At 34.7% G+C, this 27,111-nt stretch overlaps 1 protein-coding gene across 9 annotated transcripts in view; it reads right to left on the bottom strand.

Annotated features, from left to right (window-relative positions):
- The window catches only part of CCDC171 (coiled-coil domain containing 171), a 340,332-nt gene that overhangs the window by 147,257 nt on the left and 165,964 nt on the right, over positions 1-27,111 (bottom strand). For all 9 annotated transcript variants that reach the window (XM_041762317.1, XM_041762318.1, XM_041762320.1 and 6 more), the window contains 3 exons: positions 21,411-21,637; positions 20,740-20,922; positions 14,430-14,615 (listed from right to left, as the gene is read on the bottom strand). In XM_041762317.1, coding sequence (XP_041618251.1) covers positions 14,430-14,615; positions 20,740-20,922; positions 21,411-21,637 — 596 coding nt within the window. The remainder of the gene's footprint in view (positions 1-14,429; positions 14,616-20,739; positions 20,923-21,410; positions 21,638-27,111) is intronic.

Genomic DNA, 27,111 nt, shown 5'->3' on the forward strand with positions numbered 1-27,111 from the left:
ATTAAAAAAAAAAAAAGGAACAGGAAAAATGCATAAAGACCTCAGAAGAGGGACACCTAGGTGGCTCAGAGGTTGACTTTCTGCTTTTGGCTCAGGGTGTGATCCTGGGTCTGGGAATCGAGTCCCTCATCCAGCTCCCTGCAAGGACCCTGCTTCTCCCTCTGTCTCTGCCAGTCCCTCTGTGTCTCTCAAGAATAAATAAATAAAATCTTTAAAAAAGACCTCAGAAGAAAAAAGAGAACTTAAATAATTGTATATTGTCTATTAAATACAACAGAAAACTGCAACTTGAGAAGATACAAAAACTGTTTTAAAAAGGATGTTATGAAAAGAGAACTAAAAGTAATTCTTAGAAATTAAAAATGAGTAATATAAAATATCTAAACAGAAAAATTAAACCTACAGACTTGACCAGAATCAAAAACAAACAAAAAAAAATATAAGAGAAAATGTAAGAACCATAGAGGATCAAATCCATATATTTGACTTCTGACACTGATATGTGTTCCAGAAAGAGAGAAGAGGGGGTAAAACAAAAACAAAAACAAAAACAAAAAAATAACAGGAGAAAACGAGGTTGAATTTTGAAGTATATGCCTAGTATTATTCCACAAAGTAAGAACATTAATCCTCCCAAAGCTTAGTATCTGCTTCACTTTGGCACTCTCCTGCCACCAATGCTGAACTGAACTTGGAACAGGCTGAGTTACAAACCCGCACAAGAAGATAAGCTTCTGAAAGCTAAACAGTTGCAGATGAAAACATTTCTAGAATTATTCCAATTTCCATTTCTAGATATTTTAACTAATATGCTTTTCTAAAAAATACATCAGAGAGAACAAAATGCCCCAATTCTGAAAGAAAATAGTATACTGGAAATAGGATGGGCTGTGAAGTTGAGCAGATCCTGAGTTGAAATGCTGACTCCACACATCCTACAGACATGTGACTTTGGGCAAATTTATTAATAACTCTGATCTTTAATTCATTATATATTTATATTTGTGTAATACACACACTCACACACACACACACACACACACATATTTATCTCCAGGTAATTGTGAGGATTACAGAAAGTGTATATACAGGTTTTGGTCCACAATGTGGACCATCATACTGTTAGCATGATGTTCAAGGTCTTCATGAGATTCCAAGGTGTGACAGCCATATTTCCACTCTTCCTACATCATCAAAGGAACATCTCTGAACTAATGCTAAGACAACTGACCTACCCATTGCCTGGTCTCATCTACTCCTTGTCTGTGTTTTCAGTAACTGATTATGTGTGTTTTGTATTATTAAGGCAGGAGTCTGTAGCGATCTGAATTCTGCAAAAAGAAGCAAATCGATAGGTTCTATTTCTAATACAGTGAACTGGAAAAATACTGTTATCTAAGATTTAGCCATAGATGGAGGAAGAAGAAAAGCCTGGGTGATTCTCTTTATGTTCTGCTTGGATACCACAAGAGGGGAGATAAGAGAGTTTGAGCAGGAGAAAAGTAAACTCCTTTCATCTCTAATTATTACTTCTCTAAGCATAGTAAGTGGATTACTGCTATCCAAGTCTGAGTACCTAAGAGGAAAATAAACATTTTTAACAGCAGACTGGCCTGAAGTCTCAAGCCATATAGATAATGACTATCTCATAATAATACTGTGAGCCATTTTGGAATTCAGGCAATCACTGGACCACTAGAGGCCTTCCAAGAAAACTATAAGGGACCATTCTAAACAAACTACAATAATGAGTCTAGAGATAAGACAACAGTAAAGGATTAATAAGAGGTACCCAAATTGTACACAAAATTTGTTTCTTAAGGTTATAGTAATCAGCCAGTCTCCTATATGAACTTTGCTGTGTTCAGCTATTTTAATATTTTTATTAATTACAAAAAAAGAAAATCCTGTGAAATTCACAATTCCAATCTAGATCTTAGCAAAAGCACAGGGTTTGTCAACCAAGACTATAAGATCATGTAAATCAAAGCACTTGCTACCACCTGGGGGCAGCATACAACTAACTGTTGGAAGTGACCTAAGAGTAAGGAGCCAATAGAAGACTGAACATGCAAATGACAAAGACTCCACCCAAAACATGTTATAAAATAGGTTTCTAATAGTGTACATATACATCCATACATTCAGATATGCATACATGTATACTGTGTATATTTACATATACAATTAATATATGCAGAAATAAGTGACCTCTCCTTATCTGGCAAATGTTCTTGGCTTTGATTTGTGTTTCAATGGTAATACCTAATGATATCCAATGCTGATGAGAATGGGGTCAAGCAGGTGCCCTTTTATTTTTTTTTAAGATTTATTTATTTGTTTGAGGGAGGAAAGTCAGAGGGAGAGTGAGAGAATTTCAAGCAGACTCCCCACTGAGTAGATCCCAATGCAGGGTTCAATCTCATAACCCTGAATCACAGCCTCAACCAAAACCAAGAGTCCCATGCTTAACTGACTGAGCTATCCAGACTCCCCAAGTAGGTGCTCTTATATACCTTTTCAGATATATATATATATATCAGATGTAAATACAGATCTGAAGAAAATATTCATAGCCTTAAACACACATACAAACACATACACACATCAACTTAAAGTATCTATATATCTTTGACCAAATAAATCCTGCTTCTTGAGCTCTATCCTGAGAATATAATCAGCTATGTAGTCAAAGACTTAATTATAAGGTGTTCATCTTAATTTTAACAGTGAAAAATGAACATGCTATGAATATCCAACAAGAAAATAGTTAAATATATTTTAGCAAAATCATAAGATAGAATAGTAGTGTATGGCTTATTTATTTAAGCTTCTTTAAAATTTTTAACATTGACATTTATTGTCAATCCCATTCACCCAGTTGCTGAAGATCAATCCTTGATTCATCTCTTTCATACTTCACATCTAATCCACCAGAAATTCTACACATTTTACTATCAAAATGCAAATATGCCCAGAATCTCATCATCCTCTACTCCTAGCACCCTCTTCCAAGCCACCACTGTCTCTGGTCTAGATTATACTGTTAGCCTCTAAATGGTGTCTCTGTTTCTACTTTTGCATACCTACAGTCTAAATTCTAATAGATGCCAGAATGGTGTGAGTGTAGATGTAAAAATAATGCCACTCTGCCTAAAAAACAGGATACAAAATTATATATAGCATACTCCCAGTTTTATTTGTCAAAATATTAATAATGGTTACATATGTGTGATAATAGATTTGCATACACATTTTTTGTTTTTTCTGTTTTTATAGTTTTTCTTACTTTCCTCATATTTAATCAGAAAAACAAATTAGGTAATGTTTGTAAAAGACTATATACAAAGTTGAACTGTAGATTCAAAATACTTTCAGTAATATTTGAAATATAATCTAACCAAAGGTTAGTACTCAATTAAGTAACTCTAAACTCAAATTGCTATTTTTTGACCACAAATTTAAACATGCAGAAGGCATTTTTAAATTTTATTTGAGATACACTTAGAAAAAAGTAAATTATGTCATAATAGGTTTAAAGAGAAAAGGATTTAATTTTATATCTTTATGTTGTTCAGATTAAAAAAATAGGAATAACAACTTTTTATGAGTATTCTAGGTTCTAGCTTGAATCTTCTCTACTAAATTAATATTTCTAAAAATGTTCTGAGAGCTGTTGTTTTCTTAATTCTTTTTTCTCTGACCTTGAAATATAATTGACTACCCTATAGGTCTCAATGGTATAAGTCATTAGGAAGATAAAAAATATATGGGATTAAAGTAAAAAATGATAAGACTTTTAAATTAAGTAATGACGTTAATAATCCTACTTTATGAAAATGGGTTATGTGATAGATGTTAATTATTATTATAATCAGGGTTTATCAACTAAAAAGTTTAAATTTTTTAAAGTAAATGAATTTGAGGGTTCTTTTGTTTAAAAGTTTACTGGAGAAAATATGGTTATTTATTTAAAATAAGATAAATAAATGATTCATTGTAATATTCACATTCTACACCCCCAGAGTATGTCAAATAATTTTATTAATAATATAAAAAGAAAAACATTTTTAAATAAAAATAATATAAAAGTCAGTATATTTTTAATGAGAAGGTAAATATTCATTAAAATGTGACCCTTGGCCACAATTACAATTATAAAATATCCCTGCAAATTACTCCACTTGAACTTTAAAAAATACACTCTTCTTTCTTCTTGTTTCTTCTTTCCCATCCATAATCTAAGTGTAATTAAGTTTGAGAATGGAAAATAATACAGCATAGAGTTAATTTTCCATTAAAATTGAGACATAAGCAAGAAAATACCAGAGTAGCTGCAAGGTGAGGAATGATCCAAGGAGCTGGGAAGAGGTGTCTTTGAGATCCTGTGAGGCTGTGCACTTGATGGATAGAAGACAAGATAGTAGAATTAAGCAGGTAACATAAATGATGACAAAAAGCTGAGGCTTTGGGTGGCATAGTCAGCTGAGCAACCAACTTTTGGTTTCAGCTCAGGTCATGATCTCAGGGTCTTGGGATAGGGCCTCACATCAGGCTCCCAAGCTCACTGAGGAGTTTGCTAAAGTTTTTCTCACTCTCTCCCTCTGCCCCTCCCCAGACTTGCTCACTCTCTCTCGCTCTAATAAATAAATAAATAAATCTTTTTAAAAATGATGACGAAAAAGGGCACACAAATAAGAGCTGGATTCGAGTTTAACAAAGGAACTATTTGGGAGCCTTGCTGTGAAAAAATCCTTATTTTTTCCCTAAGCCATTTTCTCTCAATCAATATCCACAGAATTCCAAAACTGTAACAATTTAGAGAATTTAATATTTTATAATAGTTTCAGAAGCTCTCATCCATTGTCATATAAAAAAACCTCACCAAGCATTAAGATAAAAATATTATTTTTTAAGTTCAATATATTCTCCACAAAGCCAAGTACTATATTCTCCACACAGCAATGGCTCTAATATGTGTATTAATTAAATGAACAGAATATATTTTTTTAAGATTTTATTTATTTATTCATGAGAGACACAGAGAGAGAGGCAGAGACATAGGTGGGGAGCCTGATGCAGGACTCAATCCCAGGACCCTGGGATCACGCCCTGGACCAAAGGCAGACTCTCAACCACTAAGCCACCAGGTGCCCCAGAATTTATTTTTTAAGAAAGATAAATTGAAAGGTGATTTTTTGACTTTACAGAAAGATTATTGGTTTTATTAAATGATCCTATAAATATAAAAATGTTTAAATTTTCTGTAAGTAATAAATACATGTAGTATATTCCAGATATGATCGAAACTTATCAGAATTTATTAGATATCTAACTTTTCTCAGGAAAAAAATGAGGAGCAACTATAGCTATACCTTTATTCTAATCCTAATGATTCAGCCGTTTTTAATGTCAAACTTGGGAGAAAGCAAAATTTTTTTTAAAAATTTCTTTTCATATAAGCAATGTCATTTCAGGACAGTTACTCAGTTTCTCCTTCCTCTAATCTAGAATATTTATTTATTTATTTATTTATTTATTTATTTATTTATTTATTTATGATGAAACAGACCTAATGCCCATCAGCAGATGAATAACTAAATAAACCGTGACATTTACAGTTTGGAATTCTGTGCATTGACTAAAATGATAGATGGTTCATTTAAGGTTTGTTGTTTAAAGCTCAAAGAGTATAAGGCTATTTTAGTCCAGATCTGTGGTTTCTTAGGCAACACAATTGCCTCAAAAAGTTGGCAGATTTTTAATGCTTGCTTCCAGTCAGGACTATGTACCAATAAATACTCCAAGATTCTTTCTTGGAGGTACCCCTGCTATTGGGGTACCCTATTTCCATGCACCCAAGTCTGCATGCTGGCACAAAATTTAATGGTGGTCACCCTGCAGCCATCTAGATAACAGAGAATTATACCTCTAATCTGTTCTTTTTTTTTTAATTTTTTATTTATTTATGATAGTCACAGAGAGAGGCAGAGACACAGGCAGAGGGAGAAGCAGGCTCCATGCACCGGAAGCCCGATGTGGGATTCGATCCCGGGTCTCCAGGATCGCGCCCGGGCCAAAGGCAGGCGCCAAACCGCTGCGCCACCCAGGAATCCCCCTCTAATCTGTTCTAAGCCAGTGCCTCATACTTTAGGTGTTGGTTACAGCAGCAACCCATTTTCAGGCACAAATTTCTATATTCGCTCCCACAAGTTTTTACCTACAGGTTGACTCCCTCATTTAAGTAACTCTGCTTATTTTAATTATTCTTTCATGTATGTCACTAAAAATAAAGATATGTAAGGCAGAATCCAAGATCAAATGGTTAGTATAAGTGTGACTAAATTTAAATCTCAGCTTACATAAAGTCAATGAAAAAAATTTAAAAAAAATAAAATACTTTGGATATGTAGCTTTCCTTGCCTAATGAACTGTATCATATGAAATAAAGAAATGCTTCCTAACAAAACTGCTTCAGAGGTTCAGTGACACTAGGGATATTGTAGACCAACAGCGTAAAGTTGTTGAGTGGGGAAGTAGGGCAAAAAATAATAAATCTTTGACTTGTTCCACTTTTTTCCATATGACATTTTCCATTTGTCTATAGTGCCCAATAGTAGAGAGGTGTGCTAAATCTGTCTAGTTGCTGTCTTCAAAGCTTGCTGCATTCACTGGCTTGAGTTCTTCGAGAATTTTTACTTGTTAAGCTAGTTCCAATAATTCAAGATCAGCAACTGAAAGATTATCTTTCCTAAGCCCACAGATTTTAAGATTTTCTCTTTGTCTTTGCTATTCTATAGTTTCATTACTATGTTTCTATGTGCTTATTCGTGATTTTTTTTCATCTTGCTCACAGTGGGTTCCTTTAATTTGAGGAGTTACTCTTTTCTTTAAATCTATAAAACTTTTAGTCATTCTTGCTCAAAATACTCTTTGCACTGATTCTGCTTCTAAGAGTTTAAATATTTTTCAAGCAATTTTATTCTACTTTCATTCTTTCATTAAATATATCTCATTCTTTTTTTTTCTTTTTTTCTTTTTTTTTTTATTAACTTCCGATTCTCTACCACTTTGTCTCTGCAGAGTATTCTGGGTAATTTCCTCACTGTCTTCCAGTTCGCTAATATCCTTTCAACGTCTACCCAATGTTCAAGCCATTCACTGCAATCTTAATTTCAATGACATCTTCATTGCTTGGCTTACATATCTATTCATACTTTATTTCTTACAATACTTAAAAACACTTAAACTATGTTTTAAAGTACCCTTTATCCTTAAAAATCTCAGAAAGGGAGAATTTGGTTTCTCTATTTTCAAGCTGGGACATCAGTCCTCTCTTGCCTTTTAACTTAGACTCAGCCTGGGACTTACATCATTGGCTCTCCTGCTTCTCAGGCCTTCACAATCTAACTGGAACTATACCATCAACTCTACTGGGTCTCCAGCTTGCCAACTGCAGATCTTGGGACTTCTTGGCCTCCATAACCATGTGAACCAACTCCTCATAATAAATCTCCCCCTACATCCTTCTCTCTCTCTTTAAAGTGTTCACTGTATTTGGCTGGGTTGTTATAATTATGTGAATGAATAATATATATATTCATTTTTATATATGTATATATATATATGACATAAATATATAAACAAATATATATGTATACACACACACACAGTTCTCTGGAGAATCCAGTCTAATACAAAATTATATATTCTGATACAGGGAAAACAGAACATATTCCCTTTCACACACACAATACAAAATCATGTTCTCTAAACACACATAAATTCCATACTGTCTAAACAAATCCCCTTGTACATTCTGTTTGCTTTCATCTTCCTCATCTCAGGCTTTATTGGTCTCACCCTTTTTTTTTTTCAAAACTAGGGTTTTTTTTTTTTCCTCTCATTGATACATATGTCTAAGGCTTCCCCATATATTGTCCCCTGGTTGCATAAGTGGAAACAGTTTTAAAAATTTAGCATCATTTTATATGCATAATATTCTGATAAGCATGATATGAATAAAAGTGTGTGAAATTTTTTTTAAATAAAGTATCTTTCAACATTTTGAATATTCCTACCACCTAAGGTATAGTTTTCTCATTTGATGTGCAATTCATTTCTCCACATGGCTGTAACATTGAGTCTTCCATAAAAGTCTTCTGTGTGCTCTCTGAAGCACCCTACTGAATATTATCAAGTTTTCTTCTACCAGGTCACACTGGTGTTACAAGTCTTGGGCCATATGGAAGATCATCTCTCAGCAGAGCAACCCTTAGATGAAGGTAGTGTAAACCAAGACCTTCCCATGTAGCAGAAGCCTGGGCTTCCATTTTCTTTGTGACTTTTTTCCTACCCAATGTCCAGAGCAGATATCAGATTTCCCAACAGTTGGTAGGCAGGAAGGTCTCCACCCCATTTCCCAGGGGGCAGCCTTTCCTGACCCCAGCTTCACACAGGTAGCTCTTTCCTCATCTAATTGATAGGGAAGACTGGATTTCCCTAACGTTGTGATTATCAACTCTAGCCCCCAGCTAGGTGTGTATGCCACAGTGAGCTCTTTAGATTTCACCACCTCTCGCCATTTGATTGTGGATATCCCATTTCTAGTATCTGAGTATTTTGCTCACATTGTTTTAAGCTCAGCTATATACTACATGAATTATTTGTTATACTTTATCTAGTTCCCACTCCATGCGCTCAGGGTGAGAAGTCCCTTCGCATTAGCCAAATTTGATACCAAATTTGATACCAAGAAAATTACAAAACAATCATGATTAAGAACACCGATGTGAAAGTCGTAAGTGAAAAATTAACAAACTGAATGCAGAAATATGTTCTTAAAATCATCACAACTAAATGGGGTTGATTTCACGTATGCAAGGCTGGCTAACATCAGAATACTGAAAAATGTAATGAGGGGGTGAGCAACTTTAGATACCTGTGTGTTCCATGTTCTTCTTTGGTTTATTTATTTGCTTGTTTTTCAGGATCTTTTAAGGATGTAAAAAACCATTCTTAGCTCACAGGCCATACAAACCCAGGCTTTAAGCCACAGTTTGCCAATCCCTGATATAATTCAACATGCCAATAGAATAAGAGAGAAGAATCATATCAGTATCTCAATAGATACATAAAAATGTATTTGATAATATCCAAACATTCATTCATGATTCTTTTTGTATCTGCATACTCTAGGAAGAAAACTCCTTTAACCAATAAGGATTTATCAACTAAAAACCTGTAGCAAACTTCCTTCTTAATGGAGAAATGTAAGAAAGATTCTCTTCAAGATTGGCAGCAAGATAAGGATGCTTGCTGCCTCCACTTCTACTCGGCATTGTATCCTAGCCAGTGCAGTAAGGAAGGGGGAAAAAAGTTAAAAGATTAAGGTTTGGAAAGGAAAAAACAAAACTCTCACTATAGAACAAATAATGTAATGCTCTATGTAGAAACCCCTCAAGAGTACAGATAAAGTATTACTCAAATTGACAAGAGAGTTTAGCAATGTGGCTGAATAGAAGATGAACATATCTGCTATGTATCAGTTTCTTTGTTGAATTTCACCTGGGGGCGGGGGGGGTCCTAAAGGAACTTCCTTTCAGAGAAAACTTTACATTAGCTTCTGCCCAGATACTACTGACCTGAGATTATCCCATTCACATTATCAGGCAGTTCCTTAGTGTGGAGCCTCAGGTCCAGGGCCTGATCTGCTGGTGGAGCCTAAAGTGTTGCCTCCTACTTCTAACACTTTGATATCTGCCTGCAGGTAAGTCCAGCATCTTTTCCCAGTGCTAACTCTGATTCCACTTACTGAGCTTTGTTGATGTTATAATATTCTTGTCCTTGGAGATTCCTTGACTCTTTAATGCACCACTGTAATACAGGAAGTCTCTTAGCCAAAATCTAGCTGCATCATGAAGGAAGGCCTTTCTGAATATCCTATCCAAAGTATGATTCATAAAAAATTATTACATACAGAAAAATGACTAAAAACAAAGCAAGACACTTCATTTTTTAAAATGAAATTATGCATAGGACACATAAAACACAAAAGAATATTTATCAAGCATATACTTGCTTTTCAACCAGTATCAATTAATTCTCATAAAAATTCTGTAACATAAATATCATTACCCCTAATTTTGCAGAAGATGAAACTTAGGCTGAAAAAGGTTAAATTATTTGCCCAAGTGGCAGAATTGGGATTTGAATTCAGAAATACTTGTTCCAAGGCCAGTGCTTTTTCTGATGAACTATGCTGCCTCCCACAAGAGAGCATTTTCACATCACCACCTGCTAGCTCTAATTAAGAGATAGTAATTAAACAATTCTCTACTCCTGACAACAATATTTAAGCTACTGGCATTTTAAAGAAATTAATATGAACAGCTTTTTATCTGCTGTAAGATACTACACCTAAACACAAACTCCAAGCTATTACAGAAAGACTCCAATAGGACACAATTATATGCTTTGTCAAAGCCTAGTTAATTGCATTATCTATTAATCAGACATGAAGCATAAAAAATGTTAACCAATATATTTCTAAAAATATATGTTCCAACTTGACTAGTAATCAAAGAAATACAAATTACAGTGACAAGGCCATACTGATCAAATTGGCAAAATTTTTGAAGTAGTAATAGCCAGGTGGGCTAAAACGTGAAACCGCCATACCTTTTAGGAGAAAAGTTGACTGATAAAAATTTGCTATAGGCCAATTCATAATATTTACACTTTAAAATTTATGCAGCAGTTCACCTAGTAATTCCTCGTCTAGGAATTTATGCTAAGGAAATAATCACAGATATGTATATAAAGATTTAGCCACAGAGTTTCTCATCTTAGAATTACATGGTAGGTAGGTAGGTAGGTAGGAAGGAAAGAAGGAAGGAAGGAAAATGAAACTAAATCTACAATAAGAAACTAGGCTAATAAAAAAAAAAAAAGAAACTAGGCTAATAAACTATGCATATTCAAAAGAACTCCATCAGCCATTAAAGATGATGACACTGCTATATTTATTAGCATGGAAAAAAATTGTTGACATGATGTTTTTAAAAAGTAGATTAAAAATTATATGTAACAGTATGATTATATTTTATGCACTTATATTTGGTTACATGTCTATTATTTATAAAACTTAAGGTCTGAAATAGTATACAACAAAATTTTGACTGTAGATATATATGATGATATGATTTGGGCTTCTTTTAACTTTTATTTTTCTTCATCTATACTTTGTTATTTTTACACAATGAATATTTATTACTTGTATAAGAACGGAGAAAAAACATTTGTATCAGAATCATATCAGGCAATAAGAATGTCTACAACTGTTATTAATATATATTAATAGCATATTATAAAATAGTAGGTAAGTGTGTTCTCTTTTATATAAGAAAAACTATATATATCAGGTTGAACCATATAAAATTGCTGGCATTTGTTTTTGACTTGTAAAAAACAGCAATTTCAAAAGGTTTGACTGAATACACATATCAGGAAAAATATACTCCAAAATATTAATAGTATCCTAGTAGTCCTAGGAGATTTTTTTCTTTAAGGTCATCTATAATTCCTTCTTTAAATTCACCTGTATCTTCTTTTAAATTTCATTAGTTTCTAATTTTTCCTAAAACAGTTTCTAAATCCCAATTTCAATATTTATAGGCCAAAGACCCCAAGCAAGTCAACTGAACACTGAGTTTCATCAAAAAACAATGGGAATGCACCAAACACAAAAATAAATTCAAAATGGATTCAAGACCTAAATGTGAGACCTGAAACCATAAAAATCCTAGAGAAGAACACAGGCAGTAACCTTTTTAACATCAACCATAGCAACTTCTATCCAGAAATATCTCCTGAGGCATAGGAAATAAAAGCAAAAGTAAACTATTGGGACTTCACAATACAAAGCTTCTGCACAGCAAAGGAAACAATCAAAAGAGCTATAAGACACCTACAGAATAGAAGATATTTGCAAATGATATATCCAATAAAGGGTTACTATCCAAAATACATAAAGAATTTATAAGACTCAACACCCCAAAAATGAATAATCCAATTTAAAACGTGGACAGAGAACATGAATGCACATTTCTCCAAAGATGAAGTGAGATATATCACTTCACACCTGTCAGAATGGCTAAAATCAACAGTGTTGGTGAAGGTGTGGATAAAGGGGAACCAAACTTCTTGCACGTTGGTAGGAATGGAAACTGGTATAGCCACTCTGGAAAACAGAATGGAGGCACTTCAAATAGTTGAAAATAGAAGTCCTCTATGATCCAGCAACTGCACTATCAGGTAGTTACCCAAAGAATACAAAAATACGGATTTGAAGGGATACATACACCCTGATGTGTACAGGAGCATTAACTATAATGGCCAAATTATGAAAACAGCCCAAGTGTCCATCGACTGATGAATGGATAAAGAAGACATGGGATGTGTGTGTGTGCGCGTGTGTGTGTGTGTGTGTGTGTGTGTAATAATGCAATATTACTCAGCCATAAAAAAGAATGAAATCTTGCCATTTTCAATGACATGGATAGACCTAGAGAGTATTATGCTAAGCGAAATAATTCAGTCAGAGAAAAATACCATATGATTTCACTCATATGTGGAATTTAAGAAACAAAACAATCAAGCAAAGGGGAAAAAAAACAGAAAGGGAGGCAAACCCAGAAATTCTATCTTAATAATAGAGAACAGGGATCCCTGGGTGGCGCAGCGGTTTGGCGCCTGCCTTTGGCCCAGGGCGCGATCCTGGAGACCCGGGATCGAACCCCACGTCGGGCTCCCGGGGCATGGAGCCTGCTTCTCCTCCCTCTGCCTGTGTCTCTGCCTCTCTCTCTCTCTCTGTGACTATCATAAATAAAATAAAATAAAAATTCTTAAAAAAAAAAAAAATAATAGAGAACAAACTTTTGGTTACCAGAACAGAGGTCAGTGCAGAGGAATCGGTGAAACACGTGATAAGAATTAAGGGGGGCACTTGTCGTGATGAGAAATGGGTGTTGAACAGAAGTGCTGAATCACTATATTGTACACCTGAAACTAATATTACACTATATGCTTAACTAACTGAAATTTAAATAAAAACTTTTAAAAGTGGGAATAATAATAGTGCCTATTTCATAGAGGTAGTTTAAGAATGAATACAAGAGGGATGCCTGGGTGGCTCAGCGATTTAGTGCCTGCCTTCAGCCAAGGGCATGATCCTGGAGTCCCGGGATCGAGTCCCACATCGGGGTCCCTGCATGGAAACTGCTTCTCTCTCTGCTTGTGTCTCTGCTTCTCTCTCTCTTTGTCTCTCATGAATAAATAAATAAAATTTTTTAAAAAGCATGAATACAAGATAATTCATGTAGAGAACGTCGCACAGAGCCTGGCATGTGTATGCTGTCAATCAATAGTATATGTAATGAGGTGGTCAGGGAGGCAGATGTGAAGTCTGACACCCTAGATCTATCACTTACCAGTGGTTATGTGTGTAACCTCTTTATATCTTGGTCTCTCATCTACAAAATGAAGTGATCCCATAGCGTTTGTGTGAGGATTATGTGAGATAATACCTTATAAAGTATTTTGCATAGTGCCTGGAAAATAGGAAACTCAATAAATTTTGACCATTTTATTAGTATTAGTGTTTAGCTATTAGAATATATACCATTTGCATGATAAATTATACATTAACTCTGAGTTGCTTACTGAATTAAATATGATACCCAATATCAAGGCTTATATAATTTTGGCTTTCCTAGAATTAATTATTTCATTCCACTGTGCATAACTTCACTAGTGAAAACTCCACAAATACAATCAGAGACTAGAATTCCATTATACTTTACAGCCAACTTTTACCAAAGATACCATAGTCCTAAATTTGTTAATAAAATTTCCGAAATGGCAACTATTTTTTGTAATTTCTCTTTTCCCTTCTAAGTACCTCTGCCAAAAATATATAACACAGAGAACAACTCTTCCTAACCAAAGCTTTCCCCTCCCTAGATGCGCACTTATGTAAAAAACAGACGCACACCCAAAACTTTTCAAAATCCAAAAGGTATGTAGAGTTTTAATATCAGGAGACATAAAACAAGTAAAAGAAAAGACCTAAAGAAAGAAGAAACAATGAAAAATTGAAGAACAACAATGAAAAAATTAGAAAATTATTACTGGAAAAAATCCCTACTTTGTTTTCAATGTGCAAGTAAAACCTACTTTTACATTTTCAACACATGTGAATGCATGCTTGGAACTGAGATCTCAAAACCAAGTTCATTCCATCCTTATAAACCTTTACAAGATAAAATTTCAGATCCTAGGTTCTATTCCTTATTCAAGAGCTATAAGTGATTCCCTCAAAGATCCATACCTCAAGGAAATAAAACACTATGAAAGAGATATTTTCGTACCTTAACAGCTTCTCCAAGAGTTTGGTTTTTGTCAGCTTCCTCACTGGAATGCAATTCAAGTCTATAATTCAATTCTTGTAGTTGCTGTGCCTGTTCATTCAGTAGCATTTGTGCCTGCTGTTCTCGAAGTAATGCATTATTCAGTTCTTCACATGCACTTTCAAACTTCTCATGAGTGATCAATTTCTGAAAAAAAAAGGTAAAAAAAAAAATCAGTGATAAGCTAAATGTACTGTTAAATCATTTAATCTTCCAAACTATATTTGCTAACATAAAGAGTATAACACACACATTTCTATATGTCTGATACATGACAAAAGTACACTTTATTTTTCTTAATCTTATGAGTCAAGATAAGAAATATCACTCTGGTTTTTAAAGTAGAATGGCTATACTCCCAAAGTTATCATTTTTAGTCAAATAAAATTGTAGGAAACTTATTTCAAGTCCAAATAAATTCATAATGCTCAGTTTACATTTTCATACATGACCACTTCTTATAAAGAATATGATTGTGGGAATTAAAGCCTGTAACAAGTTCCTATGCTTTTAACTGATTACCCGAAAGTCTGTGTTCAACATACATTACTATTACTAACCATTTAATGTACTAAAAACATCAAATAAAACTTGCATGTGGTCTGAAAAGCACAAGAAATATTAAGTTGAAACCACTTCCAAGGGGTCAGGCCTCCCTGATCAAACATCCCCTCTTTCTAGTATCCTTACCAGACCATACCTTCCCAACTGCTATGGCTACTCACATCGCCATACTATATTCCTTTATTTTCTTTATAGCCATTATCATTACCTAAATTTACTTCATATAATTATTCACTTTTTTTTATTGCCTGTCTGCATCCTGCCACCAATCACAAATTTAAGGATGGGAGCTCCAATGGGCAGAGACCTCATTCAGCTTGCTCATCCAACACACAGAAGAGTGCCTGGCATTCAGTGGCGCTCAGTAGATATTTGCTGAGTGAAAAATATTCATAAACATCTACAAATGAGGGATCCCTGGGTGGCGCAGCGGTTTGGCGCCCGTCTTTGGCCCAGGGCGCGATCCTGGAGACCCGGGATCGAATCCCACGTCGGGCTCCCGGTGCACGGAGCCTGCTTCTCCCTCTGCCTGTGTCTCTGCCTCTCTCTCTCTCTCTCTGTAACTATCATAAATTAAAAAAAAAAAAAAAAAACATCTACAAATGAAACTGTGAATCAGAGTATATAGCAGTTTTTACAATATCCATGACTCCTTTGGAGAATAGAACACTACATCTATCTAGACAGTTCTAGCCGGGGGCTATCCCTGAAGGGGTGGGGAATCCATGGCAGGACACACATGTATTATCTCCTGTTCAAAACAATTAAGCAAATTAAAATTAATTACAGCAAACAACAAGAGATATCTTGATCCTGAAGTACAAAGAATGGGAATGTTTCACAAAAGGTAAGTAACCTGGGAAATATATATGCGAAACTAGAAGAAACTATACAATCACTTAATCACATTGTGTGTATAAATATTATATATATATACATAAAATATATAATATTCATACATTTAAGACTGATAACTTTCCATTGTTGAAAAGATTTTGAGGTGAATATAATTAACCACAAATATAAAGCAAATGGATTTAAAATTTTTTTTAAGGGACGCCTGGGTGGCTCAGTGGTTGAGCATCTGCCTTTGGCCTAGGGTATGATCCTGGAGACCCACAATTGAGTCCCACATTGGGCTCCCTGCATGGAGCCTGCTTCTCCCTCTGCCTGTGTCTCTGCTTCTCTCTGTGTCTCTCATGAATAAATAAATAAAATCTTTAAAAATAATAATAAAAAATAAGTAAAAAAATAAATTTTTTTAAAATATAGGTTGGGGAGGAGGGGAAGAGTAGAATAAAAATCCTATTGATTCTAGGCATTTGGAATATATAAACTATTGCAGTCGAATGTGGACTTTGAGAGTTTTCTGCCACTGTCTGTGAGTTTTCTGCCACACGAGACAAATATGCTTAGTCGTAGTTTCCTCAAGCATGCATCTCATGCAGAGGGGAAAAAAAATTGCTAGAACTAAGCCTGGGGATAAGTTTATTACATGAGTCTTTCTATATCATAATACAGTTTTTAACTTATTTTTACTTTGGCACCAGGTACCTTGCCTGCTGCCTCCCAGAAGCAACTGTCTCTTACTATTATTTGCCTTTTCAAAGGTATATGTAACACATGCCTCAACACTGGTTAAATTTTACAGTGCAGCATAAACAACAGCAATATTATAGCATAAAAACAGAGGCAGAATGATTTACCTAACTTGACACAAGGTAACAAAAATGATCACAAGCACACAGGAAAGTTGCCTCATTTCCTGACAGTCATCTAGGATAGGCCTATCTGATATTATCACTGAAACATTCACAGTGTTTGGATTTGGAGGAACATTTATTTTGTACTCCCTCCTAATAGCTGCCTTACATTCCACATTGTCCCATTATAACTAAACTCTCCACTTCCAGAACATCAACTTTAACAGCCTCCTCTGGACACTCCTGGTCATTTCAACCTCCTAACATCCCTCTCTATTCCCTGCAGCCACAGCACTCTTCTTGGTCTTATGAACACACATTTTTTTACTTCTTCTACTTTTTGTTGTGTTGTCTTAAAGTATCACTCCTCACCATCAGACCATCGGTCACTTGACCTCTATAAATCAAGATCCCCATTACTTCCCAGGACTTCTTTCCACATCTCAAAATTTCTCATTCACCTTAACACTTAATTAATCTTAGCCTTTCTCTTGTCCATCTATCCTTCCCAGAAACTGGCTCAATTCTGTTCACTCTTCAGAAAGTAAACAATCAAAATCAAATATAGCAAAGGAGAATAAGAATGAGATGGTGTGTAAAAGCAGCTGTAACGAGCTAATAAGCCAAAAAAAAAGTGCCATCAGAGTTAGCTTAAGCGTTAAAGAACAACTCTCAGTAGATGAATAGGGTGCTCAGAAAGAATAAAAATACTGAGTAGCTTTCCCAGGCAGGATGTTTCCCCTTTATGTTACAATTTTAGACCAAGTATAAAGAAGCTATTTTATTTTCCTCCCATGCGCTTTGCCTGAAATCAGTGAAAGATGATGACTACAAGTACGTGCTCTATTTTTTAGAGGAAAATAGCATCACTTTTCCGTCGGTTATGTTTTTAATGAAACAATCCTTTATTAACACAGCTACATATAGATACATATAGACATTAGCCACTGCACTGAAGTAGTTAAAAGCATGAGTTTTAGAGCCAGACTACTCATGTTCAAATCTTGTCGATTCTGCTTACTAACTTTGTGACTCTGGGCCACTTAGTTAGCTGCTCTGTGCCCCATGTTCCTCATTTGTAAAATAAAGATAATAATTTTGAACAATTCCTGATATGAGAGGACTGAACAAATCAACTCCTTGCAGTGTTTAGGATCAGTGCCTGATACATGGTCAATATGGTCATTAAATGTTAGAAATCATCGCTTGATAACACTACACCTCACAACTGTGTGTCAAAATATAAATATATAAATATATATAAAATATATAAATATAAATATATAAAAAGCACTTACCTCATTCCTTCAATTATTACTTCAATTAATCCTATTTTTTAAAGATTTATTTATTTATTTATGATAGACACACAGAGAAACAGAGAGAGAGAAAGAGAGAGAGAGAGAGGCAGAGACATAGGCAGAGGGAGAAGCAGGCTCCATGCCGGGAGCCCGATGTGGGACTCCATCCCGGGACCCCAGGATTGCGCCCTGGGCCAAAGGCAGGCGCCAAACCGCTGAGCCACCCAGGGATCCCCAATTAATCCTATTTTTATTTCACATTAAACATTTCTTGGAATATATGCCTAGTTTTTGCTGTAAGCCAGTTATTCAACCAAAGTTCTTACAAGAGGGTTTTGTCACCATCCAGCAACTTTACTTCAAACTCTAACCTTCTCTCTGGATTCTAGAAACTGAGTCCTGATTACTTCCAAACTAATCAAAGATGTTAACTTATTTTCCTAAGACTTAGCTGTGGACTAGGAAATCATATTGTTTAGAATATCTAGAATCCCCCATACATATTCCAGGAAGCAACATAATGATCTTCCAATTTTCAGGAAAGTCACTATTATCTACACCTAAAAAAGTTGACTAGATTCTAAATCTCAAATTGTATCAATAGCTGTTTCTTTCCATTTTGGCAGACCACCTCAACATCCCAGATTTAGTTAGCATACGCAAAATTAAAAGCAAATCAAAAGGAGGCAGAGATACACTCCAAAGGATCTGGCTTTGAAAATTATAAATAGCTCTTTATGATTTAAGTGTAATGGCAAAAGAAAATTGGGGGGAAAATGAAACATCTATTAATAGGAGAATAGTCAAATTGACATATCCATATGATAGAATAGTATTCATTTATCTAAAATGGGATTAATAACAAGTAACACAAGAAAATGCTTATAGAACTGTAAGTAAATATTAATATTTGTATATATTTTTTGCAAATTGTACATGCAAAATCATTCTAAACTACAACTGTATGTAAAAGCGTACATCTGCACATGTACACACAAAAAATGTAGGGAACAAAACTCACCCATAATTCAATAATAATTCATTATGAGTAGTAAGATTAGACTGATTTGAACTTTCTTCTTTATACTTTTTTGCATTTTTATTTACAGTTATCACATATTACTTTTTGTTTTTTTAGATTCTTTTTATTTTTCACAAGAGACAGAGAGAGAGGGAGGGAGAGGCAGAGACACAGGCAGAGGGAGAAGCAGGCCCATGCAGGGAGCCCGACGTGGGACCCAATCCCAGGTCTCCAGGATCAAGCCCTGGGCTGAAGGTGACACTAAACCACTGAGCAACCAGGGCTGCCCCACATATTACTTTTATAATAAAAAAATGTTGAGGTAGCTCTATAATTTTACCTTCTCTGAACAAAAAACTAAGAAAGTAAGGAAAAAATTGGTGTCTTTAGACACTCACCGATAAGAAAACTATTCCTTATCTCCAATTGGAAAGTCAATTCACGATTACTTGATCTGACTAATTTATAGAACTTTTGGCCCTTTCAAGGTGTAGCTATTTGAAATAATAATTAACATTAGCAATTTACATTATCATAGGATTAGTAACTAAACTGCTCTCTGCCACTCTCTTTCCACAAATGTTAAAACTGCAAATTCCAAATTAGCCACTTAAAGTGAAGTTGAATTTACACAAAACTTAGGTTTCCCAAAGAAGGGGGTACTAAAAGTAGCTTGTTGCTAGATTTAGGAAACAAATTTTGTATTTTTATTTATATTAGTTGTCATCAGTTGGATACAATTCTAAAGTTCCAGGTTAATCTTTTAACTCTATATTCCTATATCTACATTAAGAATAGCAGTGCTACTAATTAACCCAGGCAGCAAGGTGGCAAATAGAATACGTAGATATCTCCATTTTATTGTGCTTCATATATTTACACATTCTGATCTTGGTTTAATGTTATTTATTATCCAGCCTTTCTTTTCTCAGCTATCTTCTGCTTAAATAATACACGAGTACGATGAAGTTAGATTGAACATTTCTTTGGAAAAGCAATTTAATTTAAATGAAAAAATCTAGTTTACTCAGAATATTAAATATAAAAGGAAAAGAAAGGACATCCCACCTCCCATTCCAAACATTAGGTTCTTCACCTGGAAGAAGCATTTTATTATTTTTAGTATACACTTGGGGGTTTGTTTGCTAACGCAGTTAATCTCTCCTAACTAGAACTTCCTTTTTCTACACTTTGAGCCACAGTGTACATTTTAACAGGAGTTTAACAGGACAAAAAATCAGTACTCCTTTAAGCATGTGGTATGACTCCTGTTTTTTTGAGCCATAACGAAGATAGAACATCATTTCAGGTGTACAACCTGTTGATGATACACTTACGTGTTACAATATGATTACCATAGTTGCATTAGCTAACACCTCTATCATGTGACATAATTATCATTTCTTCTTACGGTGAGAACATTTCAGATCTAGTCTCTCAGCAACTTCGACATATATAATACAGTATTGTTGGGGAATTTTAGAAAGGAAGTTTTCTGAAGGAAAAGAAATCGTATTCATGGGACTTTGAATTACTCAAAAACAAACAAACAAGGTTAGAACATATATAGATACAGAGATCATATATGCATGTATATATGCCTATGTATATATAAGTTTATGTGTATGGTTATCACAGGAGAGTTCACTAGAGCCACAGTATTTTAAATTTCACATACTTACAGACTGTTTAAATTCATTTAATTGCATCTGGAGACCCTGGGCTTTGTCAATCTCCTTTTTCATTTCATTCACGTTTCGTTTGAATTCTGTGACCTCCAAGCGCAGTGAGCGGCGTTCCACCTCTGCTGCATGCAGTCTTTGTGTAAATCCAAATATTTGCTTCTGTAATGATGCTGTGGTTTTCTGTTGTTAATCAAGAGCAATTTTACAAGCAGTAACTACAGGTTTACTAATAAATCAATAGCAATGGCCATTTTACCAACTTAAATGTGTCTTAGATTGTACAGAGAACAATACTAGCTGTAACTGAAACTGAGAGGTGAAAGCTTTATTTTTTATGTGACCAATAATTTGGTTGATATGGAATGAACAACTGCAGAAAATAAATAATTGAGATGGCTAGAAAAGGGAACTGACATATGTTTATGTCTCATAGCATTCTGCTGCTGTCTACTTATAGAAAACAGTAAATTCACAACTCATGTCAGAACTTCTGTATTCTGATTTTTTAGACACTTGAAAGTGCTATTACACATTGCATTAAGAGATTACATGAAATCTAAAGGAAATCTAAATATATTCACACACAACTAATTTAAAATACAAATAAGTGTGATTCAGAGTTAAATTTACAATCCTAAAGTCACTATTTAATGAGATTGTATACCTACCAAAATGGGCACATGGCCACGTAGACCATACTTCAGGGCCAGTGTATTTACTTTATGAAGTCCACGAGCCAACCTCTGAACCAGAGAATCTTTTTCTACATATGTAATACTTCTGTTACTATGCAAAGGTATACTCTCCATAGCCAGACTAATTTTATCCATGAGTTTGGCAAAAGAATTCTTGGCTGCCCCTATGAGTAAATGTCCACAAATTCTGGAATTTGGATCTTTGGGAGGAAAAAAAGAAAAAGACACAGAAAACATGTGAACTGTCTCTTGTTCATTTCGCAACTCTGCCAATCACAACACAATTAAAATATTTTCTCAATTATATAATTCCCATTCACCTGTAGATAGTCATTCAAAAAGTCCTCTCCTACATTAATTTTCAATATGAAAAAATGAATGCAGAAAATAGCTCACCTACTAAGCAACATGTCTAAAGGAAACATTGTATCGTTTACACTGAACGCTATGACACTAAAATTTTATCATCATTCTTTTCTTTTTTTTAAAACCTAACATAAATTCATTTTCTATTTACGACTACTGAAGCTTGTTACCTTAATGTCATACTATTTATATTCTCAGACAAGAAAATATAATTTGCCTTATTCCAAGGCAATTAAAATTTTACAATGACAATTACTTATTTCCCCACAGGATTTTGGTAATCATCCGTCTCACATAATGGACTTAAGGTCCCAGCATATCCAACATGGCCTGCTTGCTGCTGGATTCATCAGGTTTGTAATTAATAATTGTGTTTAATGTTGATAAATAAAATTGTCAGTGCACTTTCTACTAATTGGCATTCCAGATAATGGTTAATAGGTTTATTTATGCCTTAATAAAAGTCGTGTAATTTAGTTTTCCCTCTGCTAGGCAGGTCTTAATCTGTCATTATTTGTTTTATGATGCTATCCATGTAAAATGACAAGCATGGAAAGATTGTTTAAATTCAGTAGTATACCATTCTACATTTCAAGAGCCTCTGATGTTGGAATTAATTTAAACCTTGTCTTTACATCATAAACACAAAAAGCATATTTGGCCAGTTTTATCCAATGGAAATATGTTTTATAATTTTAAGAATACATATGGTTCAACACTAAAGAGCAACATTGGCTGAGAAGGTGGTCAATCAGTGGTTTTCTGAGTCAGAAATAACAATCTCACAGAGGCCCTGTGTTAAAAAATGTTAGGCTTATTTTATTTCTTTATTCTTCAGTGGATAAAAATGAATACTTTTTAAAAAATATTTATTTATTTATTTATCCCTGAAGAGCAGGGAGCCTGATGTGGGGCTCAATCCTAGGACCCTGGGATCATGACTTCAGCTGAAGGCAGACACTTAACCAACTGAGCCACTCAGTCTCCCCAAGAGAGATAAATTTCTAAATTTATGCAGCAGTCATGGGGTGCCTGGGTGGCTCAGTTGGTTATGAATCCAACTCTTGATTTTGGCTCAGGTCATGATGGAGCCCTGTGTTAGGCTCAGCCCTCAGTGGAGAGTTTGTTGAAGATTCTCTTTCTCCCTTTCCCTCTGCCCCTTCCCCTGCTAGTATTTTCTCTCTCTTTCTCTCTCTCAAATAAATAAATAAATCTTTTCAAAATTTATGCAGCAGATTTTGGAAACCACATTGCCTAGAAGTTATACATAAAATAAAACTGTAAATTGGATAAAAGCATAATATCTCCATGTAGCATTTATCTCTATCTGTTACTGATGCATTGACTTCTAAGAATATACGGTGATATAAGTTTAATTCTATATGTCTCTCATGAACATACTCTCTCTGAGAATCCCATTGACGGAAGGCATAGTAATTATAATGAAAATACACAGTTCCTTTGTTAACAATCAATTCTTTAAGTCATGAATAAAAGAGTTCAGTAGCTTCATATACCAATTAACATATAATAAAGAACACTGATTTAAAAGAATTACTGAGGGGCACCTGAGTGGCTCAGTGGTTGAGTGTCTGCCTGTGGCTCAGGGGTGATCCCAGGGTCCTGGGATCAAGTCCTGTTATCAGGCTCCCTGTAGGGAGTCTGCTTCTCCATCTGCCTGTGTCTCTGCCTCACTCTCCCTGTCTCTTATGAATAAATAAATAAATAAAATCTTTTTTTAAATAAAGAATTAGTGAAATAGTGTTTAATGGATCACTGTTGAGTGAATAAACAGTAAAATTTAGGGATCCCTGGGTGGCGCCGCAGTTTGGCGCCCACCTTTGGCCCAGGGCGCGATCCTGGAGACCCGGGATCGAATCCCACGTCGGGCTCCCGGTGCACGGAGCCTGCTTCTCCCTCTGCCTGTGTGTGTCTCTGCCTCTCTCACTCTCTCTCTCTCTCTGTGTGACTATCATAAATAAATAAAAATTTAAAAAAAAAACAGTAAAATTTATTTTACCTATAACATTCAATATAATACATCATTCCAGTGTCTAATATATGTATTCCCTGTTTCTCAACTGGCTTGCAATTCCTCAGCTATGTCCTTTGTTATCTCAGTAAACCCCATATTTACACTGTGCTAGCCTAGCATATATGGATATTCTTTATATGTTTATTGGATTAATTATATTTATTTTTATGTTCATAGCAGCTGCAACAATGCTGAATATAATGATTACTGACATTAAATAATACCAAGAAAAATTAATTAATATTAACTTGAATGGTATGTCGAACTTATTCTTTTTAAACAAAATAAAAGCTCATCATTTGGGATGCCTGGGTGACTCAATGGTTGAGCATCTGCCTTCAGCTCAGGGTGTGATCCTGGGATCCTGGGATCAAGTTCCGCATAAGGCTCCTTGCAGGGAGCCTGCTTCTCCCTCTGCAGATGTCTCTCTCTCTCTCTCTCTGTATCTCTCATGAATAAATACATAAATAAATCTTTTTAAAAAATAAAAATAAAAGCTCATAATTTAAAGAAATTTTCAGCTATATCAAAGTAATAAAATTTTCACAAAGAGCCTTTAAAAGCAAAAATCAACTACAATTAAATTTTAATGAATAACAGTATTCTACTATCTCATAGAAACATATTTGTATAGGCACTAACCACTCTGAAAGGCGAAATTGAGTGACAATATAATCCTACAAGGCATTCTGCTGAATTTTTAAGAAGTAGGAAAGAGGCATATATACTCTAAGTTCCTGACTGCTGACTCTTAAGGAATTACAGAAAGAGCACTAAATATTTATGCTTTGATGAGTGAGAAGTGTTTTTGTGACATACTTCACATTATACAGTATAGAGTACAATTAATTCAACACTAAATAAATGAAGAAACAAAAAAAATCCTCCAGTGACATAGTGGTAGAATTACTTATATAAGGACACAGAAATAAGAGATAAGATCATTGAAACGTCTCATATCTATCTTTGTCTAAGCTGCTTAAATGTTTGCTACATTTAGTAAATTCTTGCTTATGTAAAATACATTTATTAATCACTTTCCTTCTATTTAATAGCATGTGTCTTTTGAGAAAGTAGAGGACTCTACTGGACTTTTTCCAATAGCAAAGGCTATATCATACATTTAAGGTTAAAATCTTTATAATAAACTCATAAAGAATTGTTTTGACCAGTAATTCTAAACCTGTGAGGTACAGATCTTGGGGCAGGGTGGGGGAGACTGAAAAATTATTTGAAGGGTTTATCACTTTTAACTAGAGCAACCATTGCCACTTTGATCTTTACTTAGCCCTAAAAAAATATATAGCATGAATAATACATGTTCATGATGTTGTGGGTAATAAAATTAAAAATCCTTTAAAACATTATCAAAGTCAACTGCTCCTAAAAAAACAACTATCATGTGTAGAGAGAGCAGTCTACAATGTCTTCTTACCAAAATGGAGTCCTCAAACTCAGAAAGATTGAGAAACACTCTTTTAATGAAAATGGAGATTCATGAGTAATTATTTAACTAGTATGTATGTAACACATAATTATTTTATTTAATCATAATGTTGGTCATCAGTATAATATTAATAACAATGCATAAAAATATGACAACAACAAATGTTAATCATGAGTAATGCTAATGCCTTAAATTCCAACTCAGCTCCACACACTTGGGAATATTTTGTCACCCTTGACATCTCCATCTCCCTTACCATCTCCACATCCCATCCTCAATATTTCTCCAATCTATTCAGTGTTTTCTGTGATCATGACCTTATCTCATCTGTATTCTTGCAAGCATCTCCCTACTCTTCTTCAGTCTTCTCCTTATCCAAACCATCCTCCACCATAGACAAAGTACCTTCTAAAACACAAATACAAGGGGCACCTGGGTGGTGCAGTTGGTTGAGCATCTGACTCTTGATTTTGGCTCAGGTCATGATCTCTGGGTCATGAGATCGAGCCCCAAATTGGGCTCCATGCTGGGTGTGGAGCCTGCTTGAGATTCTCTATCTCTCACCTTCTGCCTCTAACCCTCCACCCCACTCACACACACACACATGTACTATCTCTCTCAAAAATAAAATAAAACAAAACAAAACAAAACAAAATACAAATATATACTGTCACAACTACTGCTTTTAAGCCTAGATGAAGATCTAGGAATAAATTTCAAACTCCTAAAACATTGCCTATAAGGCCCTACATGATCTGATCCCTGCTTACTTTTTCAGGAACACCTTTCACTATTAACGATTTATATGCGACTCTTTTCAATTAATCCCAACATATCACAATCTTAAACCAAAAATAATGCTTGTGTCTCCAAATTGCTACTAATCTGGAAAATATGAATGTAGACATAGTTTTCAAACATGATAACTAATCATTATAGCAAGATGTTTGCCTCAAAGCAATATTCTAACAGTAAATAAATACATACATACATACATACATACATAAATCAACTATGAAAATAGCTCTAAATGTTATAAGAAAAAGTAATGACAGATTTACCATATTTTAAAACATCAAGATGTACATATGTAAAGAGCAGCACAATACTAGTATTAGAAGAGTTAGAGAAAATCATGGAATAGACCAGAGAGGGGATCCCTGGGTGGCTCAGCGGTTAAGTGCCTGCCTTTGGCCTTGGGCGTGATGCTGGAGTCCCAGGATCGAGTCCCATGTCGGGCTCCCTGCGTGGAGCCTGCTTCTCCCTCTGCCTGTGTCTGTGCCTCTCTCTCTCTCTCTCTCTCTCTTTCTTCTCTGTGTCTCTCATGAATAAATAAATAAAATCTTTAAAAAAAAAAAAGGAATAGACCAGAGAGACAGGAAATAGATCGAAGAATGTATAATAATAGTTTAATACATAGTAAATGGCATATCTTAATTCAGTAAGGAAAAGGTGGGTGACTGAACTGAAAAGTACTATGACTAACTGCGATCATCTAGACACAAATAAATATCAATCATTTCCTTACCACTTAAACCAAAAATAACCCCAGATAAATCCAATATCTAACATAAAAATTGAAAATACTAGACTAAAATACAAGCAATTCAACCTTGACATAAGACTAGGATTCCTAAGTAAATTACCAATAGAAAAACCACAAAGTAAATATTAATAATTTAGCTATATAAAAATTAAAACACACAAACAAAACTAAAATACAAACTGTAAAATTATTTACATGATACAGAGCAAAGTGTTAATACATGTGATACACAAGTTCTTATAATTCCATAGGAAACACACACCCCATATATGACATGAGA

Source organism: Vulpes lagopus, chromosome 7 (genome assembly GCF_018345385.1).
Source record: "Vulpes lagopus strain Blue_001 chromosome 7, ASM1834538v1, whole genome shotgun sequence".
In the NCBI taxonomy this organism is placed as follows: Eukaryota; Metazoa; Chordata; class Mammalia; order Carnivora; family Canidae; genus Vulpes; species Vulpes lagopus.